General features: G+C 40.4%; 1 protein-coding gene across 1 annotated transcript in view; it reads left to right on the top strand.

Annotated features, from left to right (window-relative positions):
- Positions 1–19,216, top strand: part of zgc:109889 (uncharacterized protein LOC553542 homolog) — a 48,003-nt gene extending 28,787 nt beyond the window's left edge. Inside the window, 9 exon segments of the mRNA XM_044184643.1 lie at positions 5,800–5,953; positions 6,943–7,060; positions 8,635–8,703; positions 9,264–9,308; positions 11,043–11,176; positions 12,266–12,565; positions 13,817–13,995; positions 13,998–14,231; positions 15,034–19,216. Of these exon segments, the coding sequence (XP_044040578.1) occupies positions 5,800–5,953; positions 6,943–7,060; positions 8,635–8,703; positions 9,264–9,308; positions 11,043–11,176; positions 12,266–12,565; positions 13,817–13,995; positions 13,998–14,231; positions 15,034–15,191 (1,391 nt within the window). The 3' untranslated portion in view covers positions 15,192–19,216.
- The last annotated feature ends 34 nt before the right edge of the window (positions 19,217–19,250 follow it).

The following is a 19,250-nucleotide window of genomic DNA, read 5'->3' as shown; positions in this document are numbered from 1 at the left end:
AAAGAGTACATTCATGCAACATCTGTTTACAGTAACTACAGTTGTCGTGTCATGAAAACAATTATAAAGCATTCAATTCATTTAAATCTGACTGGAAAATAAAAACAGGAATTGATAAAAGATTTAAGATTAATAAATTAATTCATAAATAAGTAGACTAAATTACTAAAATGATAAGTCAAAGTTTAATTTGACCTATTTATTGGATTAATTTATTCATTTGTAAATTCTTTTTATAATTATTTTTATTGCCAATTAAAATGTCAATTAATGAAATGCTTAGTTATTGAGTCTATTCTTTTATGAATAAATAAATTAATTTGTAAATGTCATTAATTATTTTTATTGTCCAATTAGATATACAGGAATTAATTAATTAATCCATAAATAAACAATCATGAAATGCTTTATAATTTTTTCCGTGACACTTGTGGTCTTCCATAGACGGCTCCAACAAGATTAAAAAACTGCTTCTCTGAATAATTTGAAGCAGATCAGCTGATGTGTTGCAATTTCTCAAACCGGTACTGTTTAGTGTCTTCAGTGCTTCCACCCAGTGGTAATGTGTGGAACTACAGCACAAAACAATAAACATAGTAGAAATATAAAGAAGTTGTTCGGACTGCACCAGGTCAGTTTCCCACTGCAGGCGGACTCATCCCCATAAGAGATGAGCCCAGTGAGGGTGGTGTCGTCCGCAAACTGGTGACTGGAGGTGTAGCTGTTGGTGTACAGGGAGAAGAGCAGAGGGGAAAGAACGCAGCCTTGGGGGGAACCGGTGCTGATGGTCTAGGAGTCAGAGACGTGTTTCCCCAGCCTCACGGCCCACCTCCTGTCGGACAGGAAGTCTGTGATCCACCTGGTGGAGTCAGGCGCACTCAGATGGGAGAGATTGTCCTGCAGCAGAGCCGGGATGATGGTGTTGAAGGCAGAGCTGAAATCCACAAACAGGATCCTGGCATAAGTTCCTGAGGAGTCCAGGTCCTGGAGGATGAAGTGGAGGGCCATGTTTACTGCTTTGTCTACAGACAGTCTGACCCGGCTGCTTTGCGGGACTTCTGCCCCCGTGAACAGTCTGCTGACGCCCCACTCCAGGGTGGAGAGAGTCGTTGTTGAAGTAGAGGAGGGGGGAGTTTCTGGGGTGGGCAGTTGTGGAGAGGCCCAGGCCCCTGCTAATGTGGGGGAGTTGGAGCTGGTGGGCTGGAGTCACAGGGGATGGTGTCAGGACTGTCCCATTGTCTCTCAAAGACTATCTGTGTGTGTGTCTGTGTTTTTGCGTATCTGAGTGTGTTTAGTGAACAGAAAGACAGAATAAACACACTCACACATGAATTTCTTTAATTTCATTAAGCTTTTCACTAACTCTGAAGGTCAATTCTCTTAATGCAGTAATTGATAGGCCTGCACACACAAACACACAAACACACACACACTCACGGTCAGACTGGGCTGTGCTTACAGGAGGATTTCAGAGCTGACTACGGTGGCCCCAGAGGCTCAAACTGAACTTTGATGTGAGAAACCTCAAGTTCTAATTCTTTTTTTTTTCGTTGTCCATTTTGCTCCTCACCTGTTCCTTTTTCTCCTCTTTTCTCCCTGCCGTTCCTCATTTGCCCTCTTCCCTCCTTTTCTCTTTCTTCCCTCTCTCAATCATTCAATCTGATTTTGCTTTTTTTAATCCCTCTCTCTTCTCTTTCTCCCTCCTCCATCTCCCCCATTCTCCATTCATCCTCACCTCCATTTCACCCCTTTTATTTCCTTTTTCTCTCCTTCCTTCCCTCTATCCCTCCATCATCTCATTTTACTCCAGTCTATGTATTCTTACTCTTTCTTCCTCTCTTTTCTCTCCACTGTTTCTCTTTGTCCATTTTCTCCCCACATTCCGTCTTTCTATCCCAAACCCTCTCTCATTTTCTCTAATGCCCTCTTCTTCTCCCCCTCCCTCCCGTGTTTCTTTATTTTTCTTTCTCTCTGTCCCCTTTTAATTCCTTTCCTTTTTCTTCATTCTTATTCTCTTTCCCTCCAACATCCCTCCATTCCTCCCAGTTCTTTTTATCCTTACTCTCTCTCTCTCTTTCTCCCTATCTGTTTCATTTCTTCTTTTTCTTATTCTTTTTAATTTCCCATCTCTCACTCTTTCTGTAACACCCTCTTCTTCTCTCCCTCCTTCCTGTGTATCCCTGTTCTCTATCATCTCTATCTCTTGCCTCTCTCTCTCTCTCTCTCTCTCTCTCTCTCTCTCTCTCTCTCTCTCTCTCTCTCTCTCTCTCTCTCCCTCCCTCCTCTCTTTCTCTTCTTGCTGATACTGCCTAGTCATTCTGCAGCACGGCGGGCTCAGACTGAGCGTCAGATAGAGCAGCACAGACAGGGATGAAAAGGAAAAGCTCAGCACTCCTCTGTCTTATCCTCCTCTTCTCTTCCTCTCCCACTCCTCCTCCGCCTCCCCCGCTCACACGTTTTCATCTCCTCTCTCCTTCTCTGTCCATCTCCATGCTTGTTCCTCCTACACAGAAACGAATTTGCCTATCCTTCGTTTTCTACCATACATTCACTCTGTCATCTGTTACTCTTCCTCCTCTCACATTTCAGTCACATCTTCTCACTTATCTCTCTTTTCTCCCGCCTTCTCCTTCTTCGCTTTTTCTCTTTGTCACTATCTCCAAACTGGCAGGCAAGTGATACCGTGAATGTTTGAGGGATGGGAGGGAAAATGAAAGGAAGAAAGGAAGGAGGGGGAGGTACATCAACAAGTCATGCCTGACTGTGATTGAGTCCTAAAAAGCTTTTCTTTTTTTTTAATAATAAAATGTTGACATGGTTCCAATAGAAATCAGCTTGTTTTAAGAATTTTCATGAGCTAAGTGTCTTCACTCTGGAAAGAATAAAGTTCCTCAGTAGAATAAAAAAATAGAAGAAAAATTAAACTTGATGTTAATAATGATCAAACAACCTGATTTGCCTGGGAGTTTTGCATGCATGCATTTATGGATTCAAGATTTTTATTTGCAGTGTACCATAAATTGTAGCATGTTATGAAATACAAACAAATGACACTAGAAATAATTTCCAGTACCTCACCAATAAGCACTTATCTCATTGGTTGTTGAGTTTCATCTCTGCTAAGTGCTGCTCAAAAATGCAAATTGATGTGAACTTTCAAAATACAAGTTCATGTGACTGTGCAGCAGTACAAAAGAGATTGTACATTGCGTTTCAGTTCGCATGCAGATGACTCCAGAGAATTGCATTTTCACACACTGTTCATGGGAAAGGAACGATGCGTCAAACCCGTAACACCTTGAGCAACAGAACTTGTATTAAGGAGCCTTTTAAAGCCTCCTTTTACTTGGATGACACTAACAAGATGTTTCCTGTAGGATGCTGCACATTCTTCCAGATATTAAAATGATTATTAAACCGTCCACGTAATTTCAGGTAAATGTAAATGTGTCCCTTTATCAGACTCTTTAATACATTAATCTGGTTATTAGCAGTAATCACCATATTTGCATGCATGTAATTGTGCACAGAAGAAGATGAATGTTAAAATCAGAGTGCAAGACAGCGATGAGAGACAGAAGACGGGGAGCTAGAGGCGATAGAGAGAGGGAGTGTGTGTGTTAAAAAAGAGAGGGAGAGCTTGAGGTCTCTTTGAAGATGTGTCTGAATGAAAGTTGCATTAGCTGCTAGTTTTGTGGATTATTCATTTGACCGCAGGGACAGAAGCTTAGGAAGGAATGATCAAACACTGAGCAGACAGGAGTGTGCTTGGACTGCAGAATCTGCACACACACACACACACACACACACACACACACACACAGAGAGACAGAGCAAACAGCCAATCGCTCTTTAGTTTTTGAGGAATAAGTCTTTGCAGTCAGTGGTTAAACCTAACACGCCCTTCTTCTGACATTAATAATGCTGCTGATAACTTACACACACATATATACAGTACAGACAGTGAAGTAAATCACTGGTAGGAACATATGTCACATTAACACGGTTTAACCTTATTGCTGTTCATACTGGTCCATACACTGAACCTGTGTGTGTGTGTGTGTGTGTGTGTGTGTGTGTGTGTGTGTGTGTGTTTAGCCATCTGGTAGATTCTGGATAGCATTGCAGTACTGTAGCGTTAAATCTCTTCTGGGGTTAAGGGATTGACACACATACAATCAGTATGAGTCTCACACTCTCCCTTTCTCGCTCGTTCTGTCTTACACACACACACACACACACACACACACACACACACACACACATACTGGCTCCTGTTAAATGTGGACAAATTGGATTTTTACACAGTCCTACACGCTGCATAACACACAAAGCATTTGGGAGATTTTAGGAGTACCAACGCACACTCACACACCTCTCTTGCTGCTGCAATGTGTGTATGTGTGCTGTGTGTGTGAAATATGTGGTTCAACAAGCTCTAAAATTAATCTGTCCCTGCTGTCCTATTATCATCTTCTGTTTGTGTGTGCGTGCGTGTAGTGTGTATGCATATGTATGTGTTTGCATCAGGGTGCATACATGATGTAAGCTGTTTGTATTCTGACTATATGCATGTGTAGTGTGTCTTATTGTAGGCACCTAAAAGCACATAGCTGATGTTTTTATTTTCGTTGTGACAGAAACCCTAAAACCTAAACTGTTCTTTATATAATAATGTATAATTATGATCTGTAGATTGCAGAATTACAGCAAAAAAATATGTATATTAAAGGAAACATCCACGGATGTTAAGTGTGCTCCAGGATTTATTTTGTTATGAAGTGTTCTAATTTGGTGTTTTTGTGTCTAAACTTTCAACTTTGTCTTGTGGTATTTGATCTTCTGTACTTCTGCTTCTGTAAACATTTCCTACATTCCCAGAATGCCTTTCAACAAAATCCATAAACCCATAAATGTCAGGGTCCAGTCCAAACAAACCAGCGTGACATTGAGGGTCTGGGACTGCACACTGGCATTGAAGTGCCAACCGGTTCTGTGTGACTCCATCTACTAAATTGTTAACATCTAATTTCCAACCTTTCGTTGCTGGCAAAGAAGACAAAGGAAACACAGGAGTGTGTATGCTCAATTTATTGCATTGGGAGAACCGGACAAATGAATAATACAACACAATAAAACAGGATTTTATATATTTGATTTACCTGCAGTGACACAAGAACTTTCCTCCACTGCAAATAAAAAGAAAATCCAATGCATCTTCTTGTGTTTTTGCTCTGAAAAATCAAATTACATTTTCCGTTGATTGTCCATAATGTTATTATAGAAATATCCAAATTAGAGCCTGATTTCAAAATCATCTATTCAAGCTGAATCATTACTATGAAATCTACTAAACATTGCCCAGAAATGCAAGTTGTATTTGATTTATCTCTGACTTTGGTGGCATAAAACGGCACTAAAAGTTAAGTAGCCATGTCCTGACTGATTAATGGTGTAACGTCCGTTACGTGCACGAACAAGAGCTCACGTCCTCCTCCTTCATTCCCACAAATCCTGACTTAATTCAGTGTAAACTCTGCAGAACTGAGACCAGAGAGCAGAGGACAGTGTTGTACATCCAGGATTTGGCTGCTAAGCCGACACTTGAAGAGTTAAAACAGCTGTTTCTAAGGGATTATGTTGTCAAATACTGTAAAGGATACATTTACAAATCATTCTTTTTTTTTTTTTTTTTTTTTTTGGCCTTATTGTCGAGTTGTTTACTGTACTTTTTGCTAAATCCTCATTTAAAACTCTCTTCAATTTCTCCATTTCTCCATTCTTTTTTTCTCCTTCCAGTCTCCCTGCAGGATATTAACATGAGGAAGGCCTTTAAGAGCAGCACCATCCAGGACCAGCAGGTGGTGTCGAGGACCTCCGTCCCCAACCCTGTGGTAGAAATGTACCACCGCTGTGACAAACCTCCTCCGCTCAACATTCTCAGCCCCTATAGGTCAGTAATTTAGCCTAACTGTATTATATTGGTGAACCTGCGAAAAAAGATTTAAGGTAGTACATGTAGCATTTCATCATTAGTCACATTAAGTTTTAGTCATAAATAACTGACAGGATTGGCAGCCTCTTCTAAACTTAGTGCTCGCGTTTACCTCAGTTTTGGCGGCAAATCTGATGGATTGCTTCACTGCACGAAACAGGAAAAGAACGGTGTTCTTCCATAGCAAGCAGAGCTAAAGCTTTCACAGTTTCTTGAAACAGCATCGCTTCAGCGAAGACAAAGAGAAAACCTATGAAAAAACATCCGTTTCTGTAAATAGTTGTGTCCAATTAAGTACAAATGACCCAGAACCCACACTGAACTTTCAGGCAGCAACTGGCAGGGATCACACAAGTAGTTTGATTAACTTGAAACTGTTCGGATTTTTTGGAAGATAATAATCATTGTTTTATCTTGGTTGAATTTGTGAGTTGATCAAATTTACCCATTTAGCCCAAAATATGGTCAGAAGACTTTAGCAACATGCTTCAGCTATTCAAAAAGGCCAGTGAAAGAAACACTAAACAAAGAACAAAGGCTAGCCAGGAGTTGAGCTCTCTGTAGCTCCCACGTCATTTTAGGTTCTTTCTCATGTGGCTACATGCTCTGTCTTCATAAATAATGACAAGCCAGATCCCAACAAACCTCCCTGTTTCAACACAATCCTTATAGTGATTAAATTAGTATAATTTTTGTAGTGACTCTGGTGTTAAACACAGATTAGCCAGTTAAGTATGTTCATTAGCTATATAATAAATTAGTATGAACATTTTGTTGCAGCTGCTCCTTAAGCTCTCAGACATCCTGCTCCATTTTCTTTCCGTCTTGCCTCCAACTCAAATCCTATCTATCGGACAACCCCACCCCCCGCCTATTTCCTTGCTTCCCATCAATCCAAATTTTTTTAAACTCTTTTTCACCCATTATCTCTCCATTCCTCCATGCAGGGATGACAAGAAAGATGCACTAAAGTTCTACACTGACCCCTCTTACTTCTTCAACCTGTGGAAGGAGAAGATGCTGCAGGCCACCGAGGACAAACGCAAGGAGAAGAGACGGCAGAAGGTATGGGTGTGTGTTTGTGTTAGTGTGTGCTGGTGGAGTTCACTTGTATATGAATGTGTATTTGTGAGTGCAAGTTGGGGGACTTGTTTTTATGTGTGTCATTGGACATATGCAGTGGGCTGGATGTGTGTGAGGGAGTGTGACAGAACAGTAAATAAAATTCATCTTCTGCTTTGGTTTGCTAATCTGTTTTTTCCTGCCTAGTTGTGTCTTTATTTATGCTGTTATTTTATTTTATGCATTCCTATCTTACTGTAGTCACCATTTAGCTTTGCTTTGTTGTGTAATTGGTTATTGATACAGCAGCAGTTGGACAGGCTCATTATCCAGGAACAAATAAATGGCCAAAGGGGAATACAACTTTAAACAGTTTATATGTTGTGCCATATTCATATAAATGAGATGAGACATAAACATTTATACAAAGATGTAGCTCCTAGATAATATTACAGCTATTACAGAACAGTCTTATGTCGTAATAGGCCTTTTTCACAGAAGTACTTTTGACATGCACAGGTGTAAATAATACAATTTTAAAGATGGCTGAATTCCATTTAGCTGCTTCAGTTTCAGGGTGCTTATACTGTATACACATATATCTATATATGGCATAAAATACTAACCCATAGGTTTATGATGTACTAGCTCTATAATACAGAGCCTGTGGTACCTAATTTGGGACTCATGCTTCTCATTTTGTAAGAGTTGATGGTGAATATCAAAACCTTCTTGCCCAAAAAAGTACAGTTTGGATAGCAGAGGTGATGTTTTGACTCATAGTTTTTGTATCTAGATAAATTTAAACCTAATTCCATGTTTTCTAATTCAGGTAAAGTTGTATTTATTGGAGTTTACACCAGTGTGAGTTATCAATAGTACACACTGTGCTGATTGGATACTGAAGAGTACTAGGTACACGGATAATGTACAGAGCGGACGAGCAGCAGGGGGATTGACTATTGAGCAGGGGCTCAGTTGGCACTCTTGTAGGCTAATCCAGTAATGGGTATTTGTTCAGTCTGGGGGTAACAGTGGTTCTGATCATTTTTGACAGTTCTGTCTTTTCCACTTAGTTCAGTGTAAAGCTCTTTTGAACAGTCGCTAGGTGTTCACTTAGACCAACATAATTGGCATAGAGATTTAAATATTTCAGAGCTTTCAGTGCTATTCCCCTTTGATTCAAGTCACTTTAAAATGCTACCCTTCTCTCCATCTGCTCTCTCCACAATCATTTTTCAACCCCCTGAACAGCTGCTGCTGTATGTGTTTGCTGCACTTTGTCAATATTTCTGTTCAATTTAAAGCTGCTCACATTTTTCTGTTCCCTCCCTTCAACCTGCAAACTTGGCAGAATAAAATCCCTTTAGAAACAAAGTTTAAGTTTTCACTCTTGAAAAAAATAACAGGTTTGAATACCAAGGGAAGCTCAGCTGCAGGAGGATGGCTCATCCTTCTCCTCACTTTCCAAGTTACCTCGCCTTCCAAGGCACACACCCCACCCTTCCTCCTCCTCCTCCTCCTCCTCCTCTGCTCATTTTAACGCACCAGCTTGTCTTTCTCCCATGTTTCCATAGGGCTGTCCGGCCCACCCTGACAGGCCCCACTCCAGACAGGCCCCACCCAGGAGCCCTCTTTCCATCTCTGTAAGACAACCCCCGACCCCCAACCTGCTCTCTCCTGCCCCCCACTTTATCCCCGCACACCCCACTAACACAAATACACACCTATTATAGAGGATGTACGAACTCAGGTAAGACACAGAGACGCACACAGAGGGAAACACAAATATTCAACACAAACAAAGCCAGTGGTTGTGTTTCAGTAATATTAAAAGACACAGATACACACACACACACACACACACACACACCTTCCCTTCTGTTTGTGTCCGTGTGTGTCACGTTGCGTTAGCTTGCCACCTCACCCGCTCTCTCTAACCCTCTGTGTTTGGTTTGGTTCCTGTCTTGTGTTCCAAGAAGTTTTGGCTCTGTTGTCCATCGTCTACTTGTGTGTGTTGGTGTGCCCAATAGTGACTGAGCGGTGAGTAGACTAGTGTCTGTGTGTGGCAGTGTGAATTTACCCCGTGGTGAAGGAGCTGGTGATGGGGTACTGTTCTCTTCCTCTGCCCCAGAGAAATCAGTAATCAATGACTAAAATTCTTTCCACTCTCCTGTTTATCTGTCTTCCTCTGTCTCTGTGTTAGGAGCAGCAGAAGCAGGTCGAGGACCCGGGCAGAGAGGTGAAGAAGGTCAGTGAGGATTTACACACAGATTCATTATCAGTTTATTTTTATTACAACACCACTCGTAGACTTCCTTCTGAAACTACCATGAAATTAGCAAAGAATTAAAAACTGCAAATTAGCATGAAATTATTGCTATGATCAGTGGATCTGCTCACATCCAGATCTTTCTCATTGAATCCAATTTCGGTGCACTTTGACATGTTAATTTGCATTGCTGACTAATAGCAAAACTGTCTTGACAGTGCTGACCTTTGAGGGAACGGAAAGCCTGAGAGACCAAATAGAGGAAGCTATCAAATTAGCTTTTGTCACACTCACTTTTATATACTGTAACCCTGCTCTGCCTGTATAAACTCTGTATAAACTGCTCCACAATAGACGCATGGATTGTTGACAATTATAAGTGTTGGCAGTACAAATGTTTCTCTTGAATTGACTGTGTTAACTTATTGTGTGGTTAGCAACCACGCTAGCTAGCCTGCTAACTGGCAGGTAGCAAGCTTCGCTGGGGAGTTATTTTCTGGCTAGCGCTAGCATTTGATTAGTTAGCTCGCCAGCCACAGTAGCTCGCCAACTAGCCCAACAAGTCTCTACATCAACACCACCATTTTTGTGAGGACGTGAAAATACATCTCACAGTGCCACTTTTTGGTCCAACTGTTCAAGACTTTACTCCTGTGATGGAGGGAGTTTTGAACATTTAGAGAAGAGAAGAAACATTTTCTCAGCTTTGTATGACCACAGTTTGGGGTCCTAAATTATGGACTGCAGTTTTCATGTTGTCAAATCAATTTGAATAGAGCACACTTGTATTCTGTTTTCAGGAATTTGAACTATATAAACGCTTATATATTTTAAAGCTGTTTTAACTTAGTTTTATTTATTACAAACATTCTAAATAAATATCAGTAAAATTTTGGTTCAGAAATCAAATATGTGTCATATCAAATGACCCCAGGTTTCTCGCAATCTGTATTTTAGTGACTGGCTTTAATTTACTTTTTTATTACTCGTGAAAGATCAAATGATGGCAGATCTCCACACTGGTCTCTATTATCCATCTAAAGTCTAAAAGTTATCAAATTCAGGCTTAATGGAGTTCATTTGGACAGGCGCCACATCTAATCTTACTTCTGTTTGATTCACTACTGCTATGCACACTGGTGCTACACATCAGCTAATGGCAATGCATGTACTGTGTAAGTTGTGCTTATACATGCATCACCATTGCACCAGATTGCAGAATTGAGTGAATCGCAAAGGTGCTTAAAAGGAATCAAATGTGACGCAAGTATTAAGCGAGCCAGCAGTGAACTCTGTGAACTCAGCTTTTTATGAGTAAAACTGAAGAGAAGAAACCATTGCCAGTATGGAGAACACTTAATCACTCCAAAACCATCTTCAATAAAAGTATATTAAAGCAATTTACTCAAGTAAAGACAGTGAGACACTCTCCAATGCCTTTTAACACGGTCCCTAATGGGTTGTTAGAGAGGTACAGCTGTGCTAATTCTCCAGACCACAGAAAGTGAATGCTAAAGCGATACAGTAGCATGACGCACTACAGCAACCTTTTTACCAGATGTAGTCCTTTCAGTTTGAACTTTAACAACACCATCACTTACATTATTCATTAGGTAAGAGGCATGATTTGTAGAAGATGTCGTAGTCTCCTGTGTTTGTTACCTATGACTGCAGTGAAAAAATACGTACCTTTCCGCTGTTTTACCTTTGAAGGTGCGTAAGGCTCGGAACCGGCGTCAGGAGTGGAACGTCCTGGCCTACGACAAAGAGTTCAGACCAGACGCCAGGCTCACGCCCTCCCCTTACCATGGCATGTCCTCAGAAGGCTCCCTGTCCCCTGATAGCAGGTAAACACACACACACACACACACACACACACTCAAGCTGTCCCTATATGTGTGAGGTTTGCCTCCAGAGTCCTGTTGCCTTGTCACAATCTAGCCTGACAACACATACACGTCAGTGTTTATATGTTAAGTTGTCTCTCTCCAAGGCCTATCAGGACAACAAGACTTGACGTGAGTGGTTGACTTGGAATACATGCACACACAAGGGGACCAACACACAAACTCATGGGTCAGATTATCAGGATCGGTGTTTCAGGGTGAGGTTTTCTGCATTGGGATGATATAAAAAATGTAACTGACCAAATTGACCTTCATATTTTCCTCAGCCTTTAAAAGCTATAAATCGTATTGATATACTGTAAATAGTATATAGTTTGCAGGTATTTTTACAAAACCACTCGAAGTCTCACAATTGCACACGTTTAAGCACATACCTGTAAACTGAGATGGAGATTTAAAAGTACCGACCTACCTGCTGTATTGTTTTTAAAGCTCCATGCTGCCCTCTTCTGGACAAGGTGATTCAGAGCAGAATTTATATTTCATGTGGATTTCACAGTTTCACATCCAAATCTTTATAAGAAAAGAGAAGATTAAACTTTGAGGGGAAATTGGATCACTGCAGCGGCAAAACAGGGATTCAGCGGGGAATACAAAATCTGAATATAAAGATGCAAGCAGAATATAAATGAAAATTCGTGCCAAAATGAAATTACGAATCCAGTTATGGATAAGTTATATTTGGTCAATGCAGTTATTTCTACATTTTACCATTCTGCCCAAAATTATAAGAATAACTTATTTACTCCTCAATGTTAACATTTGTTTCATTTTTCTTTATTTAATTTTATTCCCCTTGCAGAACCTGTGGAATATCAGATTGTATTCATCTGTTATTCAGATGCAAATGACTTTTAAATAAGGAGTTGAATTACAAAAACAATAAATGAAGAATGTAACAAAATATTGAAATGCACAAAGAAAATAATTTACTGATTGTAACTGTAGTAATCCTATTTTATACTGTACTGAAAACCTTTTTACTTACATGCCTTTCAACTGACCACCCACTCACGTTCCCTCCAACAGGTCAATGGCATCCGACTCCTACCCAGCCAGCCCCAACCACCCCTCCACCCAGGCCCCCAGTGCCGTCCACCCCACCGACCACCACGCCAGGGACCACCTCAGCGCCGCGGCTCAGACTCAGTCACTGGATCGGGGCCTCAGGCCGGCCAACCAGCCCCCGGCTGCTGGAGGGCCTGCGGCGGCAGGGCGACATGTGGCCTCTCTGGGCAGGGCCCCATCAGGACACGGGATCCAGGCTGGTGGAGATCCAACAGTTAACGGGCCCAGGCAGTCAGTTAAGGAATACCGGGCCGGGCACGGGTAGGTTTGCTCATTTAAATTAGGTTTTATTTCATGGGAATGTATTTGCCTTTATATTTATTGAAAGTTTGGTGGGTTTTATTTTCTACTATTTATACAATCCTTTGTGTTGATTCTGGTTCAAATTTGCATGCCTGAGCTGGGAGAATTCATTATTAACAGATTCACCTAAAATGTCAAAATAACTGAATATTAAACAGTATTTCAGGTTATTACCATCACAGTCTCTGTATTTTTAGTTTTGTGTTAGTTTCAGTTTCCAAAAATGTAATTTCTGTGACTGATAACTTTTAATCTCAGTCTAGAAAGGTGTAGAGTTGGTGCTTAGAGTAATGTGGAGCCCAGCGATAGTCCAGACCACGTTAGCACTGTCTCGTGGCTTTTGCCTTTTTCTAGTCTGATAGCTAAATTAAGTGAAACGTGATCTTTAAACTATAAAGGCCGAGCTAATGTCAACCCACTGCTGCTTTGAATGTTAAAATGGAATCGTCTCACCTTTTCAAACTGTCTCTTCGTGATTTCTCGTAGACCTGCCACCCATACAAACCAGTGATGTGAGACTTTTGAAATCACACATTTACCCTTAACTCAGTTCAGTTCATTTCATTCTTTATTGTCCTACGCTGGAAATTTGGCTTGCAGCTTTGCAAAAACAGACATATTGAGCAGTGAACACAATATAAACTGTATGTAAAAACAACAAATTAACATAAGTACTGTACATAAACAATATCATGGATAGTATTGCAGTTCTACATCGCTGGAACAAAACTACAGATGAGTCCAAATTAAGTAATTGTATTGCACATACTAAAAGGTATGTTTGTATCTATCGCACATGGCCCTGGGAAATCTAAACCTCAGACCTTAAAGTAATAGTTCAACGTTTTGGGAAATACGCTTATTTGCTTTCTTAGCACAACGACTGAAAGCAAGGGAAACAGCCGGCCTTGCTCTGTCCGCCTACCAGCACTTCTAAAGCCACAGCTTGTCGTTTTTACACTTCTGTACTTTTGTACAGATTAAAAGCAAAGCTAGCTAGCATTTTTCTCAAAATGTCGAACTTCTTACTTAGGGGGCGGTAGGTATCACTGGCCGTTGTGTTTGCTCTTAAGTAGACTTTTCTTTTAAAGATGTCTTATTCAGTTGTTTTAGGTTACCATACTGTAACTGAATAAACTATATTAACCTTATACACTTTATGTTCAACAAAATCACTTTTCTTCTTTCCTCTCTTTCTCCCCCCTTTAGCGGCCAGCCCTCCACCATCCCAGAGTACTATATCCCACCTGCCCCTCCCCCTCCTCCACCAACCATCCCCTCCGCCCAGACCGCCTTCGACTCCACCACGGCCCCGCCCTCCACCGCCGCCTCCGCTGTCCCTCCCACCTCCTCCGCCCTCTCCCGCCCCTACTCCCCTTCCCCTCCTCCTCCCCGGCCAACTACGTGCCCTCCCCCGCCCACCCCCCCTCCGGTGCACCCCCTGCCGCTCCTCCACCTCCTCCGCCTGGAGTCCCTACAGGCCTCCAGGCTCACCCATCGCCGCCGCACGCTGCCGTCGGCCAGTCAGCTGTGGATGCAGCTCCCGCGACGAGGAAGTCCACCATGCTGGGGATGATACCGATGAGCGACGCCCGCTCCGACCTGCTGGCCGCCATACGTAGAGGTAAGTGTGTAATTAAGTATGTTTTAAAAAGTCAAAGGACAAGATAAGTTTATATTTAATACAGTGTGAACAAGTCTCTTTAGTATTAGGAGTAAAAGTGATAATTTTAACTACCTACCAGCTGCCATTATCAGGATAATGGAATTAAGTGATTATGATTAAGTGATTAAAATCCAAATTGTACCACACTGTCCTATTTGAAACTAAGGTAATGTACAGTTGCATGCGTTTTCTATAAGTATATATTCTTATTATAATAAAAGTTTCTATTCAGTGGTGAATTTGGGTGTCCTCAAATGCATTCACACCCTAAACACCCAAAGTTTTTGAATTTGGGAATTTGATTTTACTGACTTAAGGTGAGTTTACCTTCCCTTTAAGTAAAACAAATACAGTAAAAAAAAAAGAAGAAGAAGAATTAATTCATTAACATAAGTAACTGATTGTTCTAGTAAGGCTTTGCCAAAGAAGGCTGAATTTGATAATATTTCATTCAACTTTCTGTCATTAGAATTCTCACTGTCATTAAGATAATTAATCAAAATTAAAACATCTGCTCAAAAATTGCAAGAGAAATATATATTATTGTATTATTTTTTATAAAAGTAAGAAATTAAAATTCTGACTGACAACTTTGAGGTGTTAAAACATTTTAAAAAACAGCATCCAGACCTCACACTGACCACACATAACACCTGACCGCCGATGTTGAGCTGTTGCCAGGGACCCCAGCATTTCTATTCACGGCCCTGCTCACTCCCTCCTTCCCTCCCCTCTACATCCCTCCCTTCCTGCCCTCCAGGTATCCAGCTGAGGAAGGTGCAGGAGCAGAGGGAGCAGGAGGCGAAGAGGGAGCCCGTCGGCAACGATGTGGCCACCATCCTGTCACGCCGTATCGCTGTGGAGTACAGCGAGTCCGACGACGACTCCGAGCTCGACGAAAACGAGTGGTCTGACTAAAATAATTCTAAAAAAAGAGTGAGAGCGAGAGACGGGGGTTCGGTGGGTGGTGATGACAGGAAATAAGAGGGGGAGAAACATTGAGACACTTAAGTGGAAATGAAGGGGTATTTTAACAGAAAAAATTAAATCATACATATATTCACACACCAACTTAAATCCCCTGTTGCAGCCTCTCTGAACACTTAGCAAACAGGTTGGTTATTTCAGCTTGCCTGGTTGCCCTTGACGATGCTTATTATTGAACTGAAACCCTAGAGGTTTGTGTGTCTAACCACCCGGGGTGTATGGCACAATACACACTTACTCACATCATTCACACCATTTCAACACTCTCCCACCCCCGTCTACTCATTTTTAACCACTAACACTCAGCTGTGAAAAACAACCCCCCCCCCCCTCCATATTTGAGTGATAATTATTAGCAATATTACAGGCTCTGAAACTGTAGGTAGGTGGGCCCCTAGTGAGTACGGGGGTAATGTGTTTACAAAACACATGGTATAGCACAAGAAAAACTAATTATAGTGCAATCATAACTTATTTGCCAAATGTTAGGAAAGAATTTATTAAAACAAGTCAGGAAAACCAGGGAAAAAATAGCTCCTTAGAGGAATACTCCGCCTCGCTGGGGCGTGCCTGTTTACGAAACGCGCACTCTCCTAAAGAGGCTACACTGTCATTCCGAGAGTTTGGCTCATCGGTCACCTTAACCAACATTAGACGATCGAATCAGCACCAAAATTATCTCTGTGTAATGAACTCTGGCTGGTGTGCATGCTAACATAGAATATATAGCATGTTGGCTAATTGTAGCTGTAGCTAACTGCATCGTTAACTAGCTTGATTTCAATGTATGAACCTGCTGGGTTTTGTTAAAAGGTACATACAATTAGGGTCTTTGGAGCTACTTCAAATTGGAGAAGATGTTGTAAGTAGACCCCCCTGCTTAAGTTGTAGCTTATACAGGAAGTAAGCAAACTTAGCTAAATAGCTAATGATTTGGATTCTGTTTACAGAAATTAATTTACAATAAGGCACAGAATAAAAACCAATACCAGGTTTGTTGAAAATCTTCATATTTTTGGATTGTATTCTCTGCTATTGCTTAAATGTCCCATCTGTATTCTTTACCACAGGTTTACTTTGATGAAAAATCATCAATTTGCGTGTTTCTCAACTGATTATAATTAAAAATACAGGCCTGTATTTTTCACAATATATTTCCTGCTGCAGCTACAACTGATGTAAACAAACTTTAAACTGCATCAGAAAACATCAATATTATCAAGTTAATATTGTGTTTTCAATATTGGTAGTAGGGTAATGATTCTGTTTCCAATATTGTTTGGGTCTTTAATGTCTTGTATATTACATTTACATTTTCATGAAATACTTAGTTTGAACAGGTAGTCTCATTAAGATCAAAATGTCACCTGTGCACAAGAAAACATAATATTAAGAAAACACAGTTACAAGTAGCATTCAAAATGCTCAAGTTTAATATTTTAAAATCTTTAAAAGAAATGAAAGATTTTAATTTGAAAATGTTTCGTAACTCATTCCATTTGTAAGGAGCATTGTATTTAAAACCAGTTTTTCAACATGCGGTATAAAGTTAAAATGTCCTGTGACCTGACATTATAATTACTGGACATGCACCGGAAGTATTAGAAGAGAGAAAAGCGATGCTGGTTCTTTTGTTATGTTTTTGGTAAGGCGATTAGAAGGCCAAACTCTCATAATGTCAGTGTAGTCCATGAACTCGTACCTTTAACATTGTGATATACAGATATTCTCCTGTTTTGATAGTGTAATAGTTGAAACTGTGATGAAAGACGCCACCCACCCAGGTTTACGCTAGTTTGGGAAAACAAGCGCCACCAGCCTTTGTCGAAGTTTAGCGATAACTCATCATTCAGCCTCCATATCACAGCATTGAACAATAAAGCAAGCGAGCGAGCTTATGCCATTATTTTGGTGGTTTTTTTTATTTTTGGTCTTTTGTAGTCATAACATGAAGCCTAACATTTCAGCCAGTGACTGTGTGCTGTGGTATTGATCTTATATAAATGCTTTCACACTTAACCACACCAGAGCAGCACTCACAAAGCTTGTCATCCTCACCCAGGGTCAAAGGTCACGTCCACCCCTTCATATGACCTTAACTCGCTCTCAAACACCCCTGGATCAGCACTGCTGTCTGTGGAGGCTTTGTGAACGCAGCCCCTGGACTATAAATACATAAGTGTAAGAGACTTGCAACAGTAATATACAGTATATTATCTCTTTTCAGTATAGGTTTGGCTAATCCTCAGTATGAGCTGATTGGACTGTAGTGTTTTTATAACGTGGTTTTTCTTTTTAAAATGTGCTGCAGTGAGTTGTTCACTTTGGTTTATTTTAGGGTTTTGTACTCGAGGCCAGGATTGAGGTACCAGATAAAACAGTTTAAATCGTGTCAGAGAAGCCAGTTGAAGGATTCCAATTTTTTTTTAATTGTTTTTACCAGATACACCTGTTCTTAGTCTAATCTTCAGCCTAAGCACCACTGAAAAATCCCATAAAAAGCAGGATTCAGACAGTATTTAATGCTAGATGTATGTATTTCTTAATACTACATCTGTTTCCATTTTATATCCAGTATTGATTTTTGCAGATTTTGAAGGTCTTTTTCGGTGTGTAGTGCTTCTCATCAGTTTGGTAGCACCTTGGCGTACATTTTGAATGGTCCAACGAGACACAGTTGCCTCCTTTTTAATGTGAAAGATATTCACTGATACTGTTTCATATTTAGACTTGGTTTCTATTTGTCCATTTATGTTAACTCGAGAGAATTTGATTTCGTGATAAGGATCTGAGCAAAACATGCACTTCTTCGTATCTGACATTGTGGGAACCCAATCCCATCCCGTTTCATCCATTATAAAGTGAATATTAGCACTTAATCACAAAAACAACAATGTGTAGTTACAGCCTGCCTCACATTGAAATATAGACAGGGAAATGCTGTTGAAACAAGTTGTATGTAACAATGATGTCTATAAAAACATCACATTTCCAACCAAGTTTGGCCCAATTTAAAACTAGATGTCTTTTGACCTGCAAATCACCAGTGTTTACTTAGTGTGTAATTAACCTACTAGATGAAAATGACAAAACCAAGCAGAGAGCAGGTGTCTGTCATATATCTGAGACTGTTTTGGCTGCACAGGTTCGAGGCTTTTACTGTATTGGTTTATTATAGAAAACACCAAGATTGAAAGGGATAGGGCTAGAGGTAGTTCTTTTGTTGTTGTATATAAATACCACATGATAGTTGAGGAAACGGCTCACTCAATAGCTGCACTCCAAGGACTGGACAATAGATGGATGGATTGTTGATGGGTTCTTGGTTGTTCTCCCTGATTGTTTGTTTGGTATAGCATTTAAGGAAGACCTGCATTTATGGACATTATTATTGAAGCAAAAAAGCACATATGAACAGCTAGAATGTGGATCTGCCATAGCCCTGGGCCAAATTTAACTAGGAAAAAAATTGCAAGAGCCATAGATACAGTATACTCAGTCCTGAAATGTAGCCAGCATTTTTGGATCAAAACACTTTTAGCGTCCTAGAATGTAAAGCTGTGACTGTAAAACCTTTCTGTCTTGTTGGTTGTGCTGGTAAAACGCTGGTCCTGCCAAGATTTCCAAATTAGAAATAATTACCCACCATTGCCAAATCTGGGAGACAAAATGCTTCACAGTCCTATATTTTGAGCAGATGCACCAAAGGCCGAGATTTTAAATCAACTGTACCTTGTGTATCTGTGGCTACTGGCTTGTAAGATTACTTCATTATGTGTGAAAATGTGAGAAATGAATCATGTTGTATAGACTTTTGGTAACGCAGCCTGTAAAAGTAAAATACATTTGGGGTAATATAACATAAACAATGAAACAAAATGAAACTGTGTATTGCACACTAAAACCAACTGTAAGCAAGTTTGCATGTAACTATAGACAATAAATGGTGAACAAAATTGTTATCCTGTGCTTTTTCTTTTACATTAATGT

Source organism: Siniperca chuatsi, linkage group LG22 (genome assembly GCF_020085105.1).
Source record: "Siniperca chuatsi isolate FFG_IHB_CAS linkage group LG22, ASM2008510v1, whole genome shotgun sequence".
NCBI classification, from domain to species: domain Eukaryota; kingdom Metazoa; phylum Chordata; class Actinopteri; order Centrarchiformes; family Sinipercidae; genus Siniperca; species Siniperca chuatsi.
The sequence above is the reverse complement of the archived record's forward strand: the minus strand, read 5'-3'. Positions and strand labels throughout refer to the sequence as shown.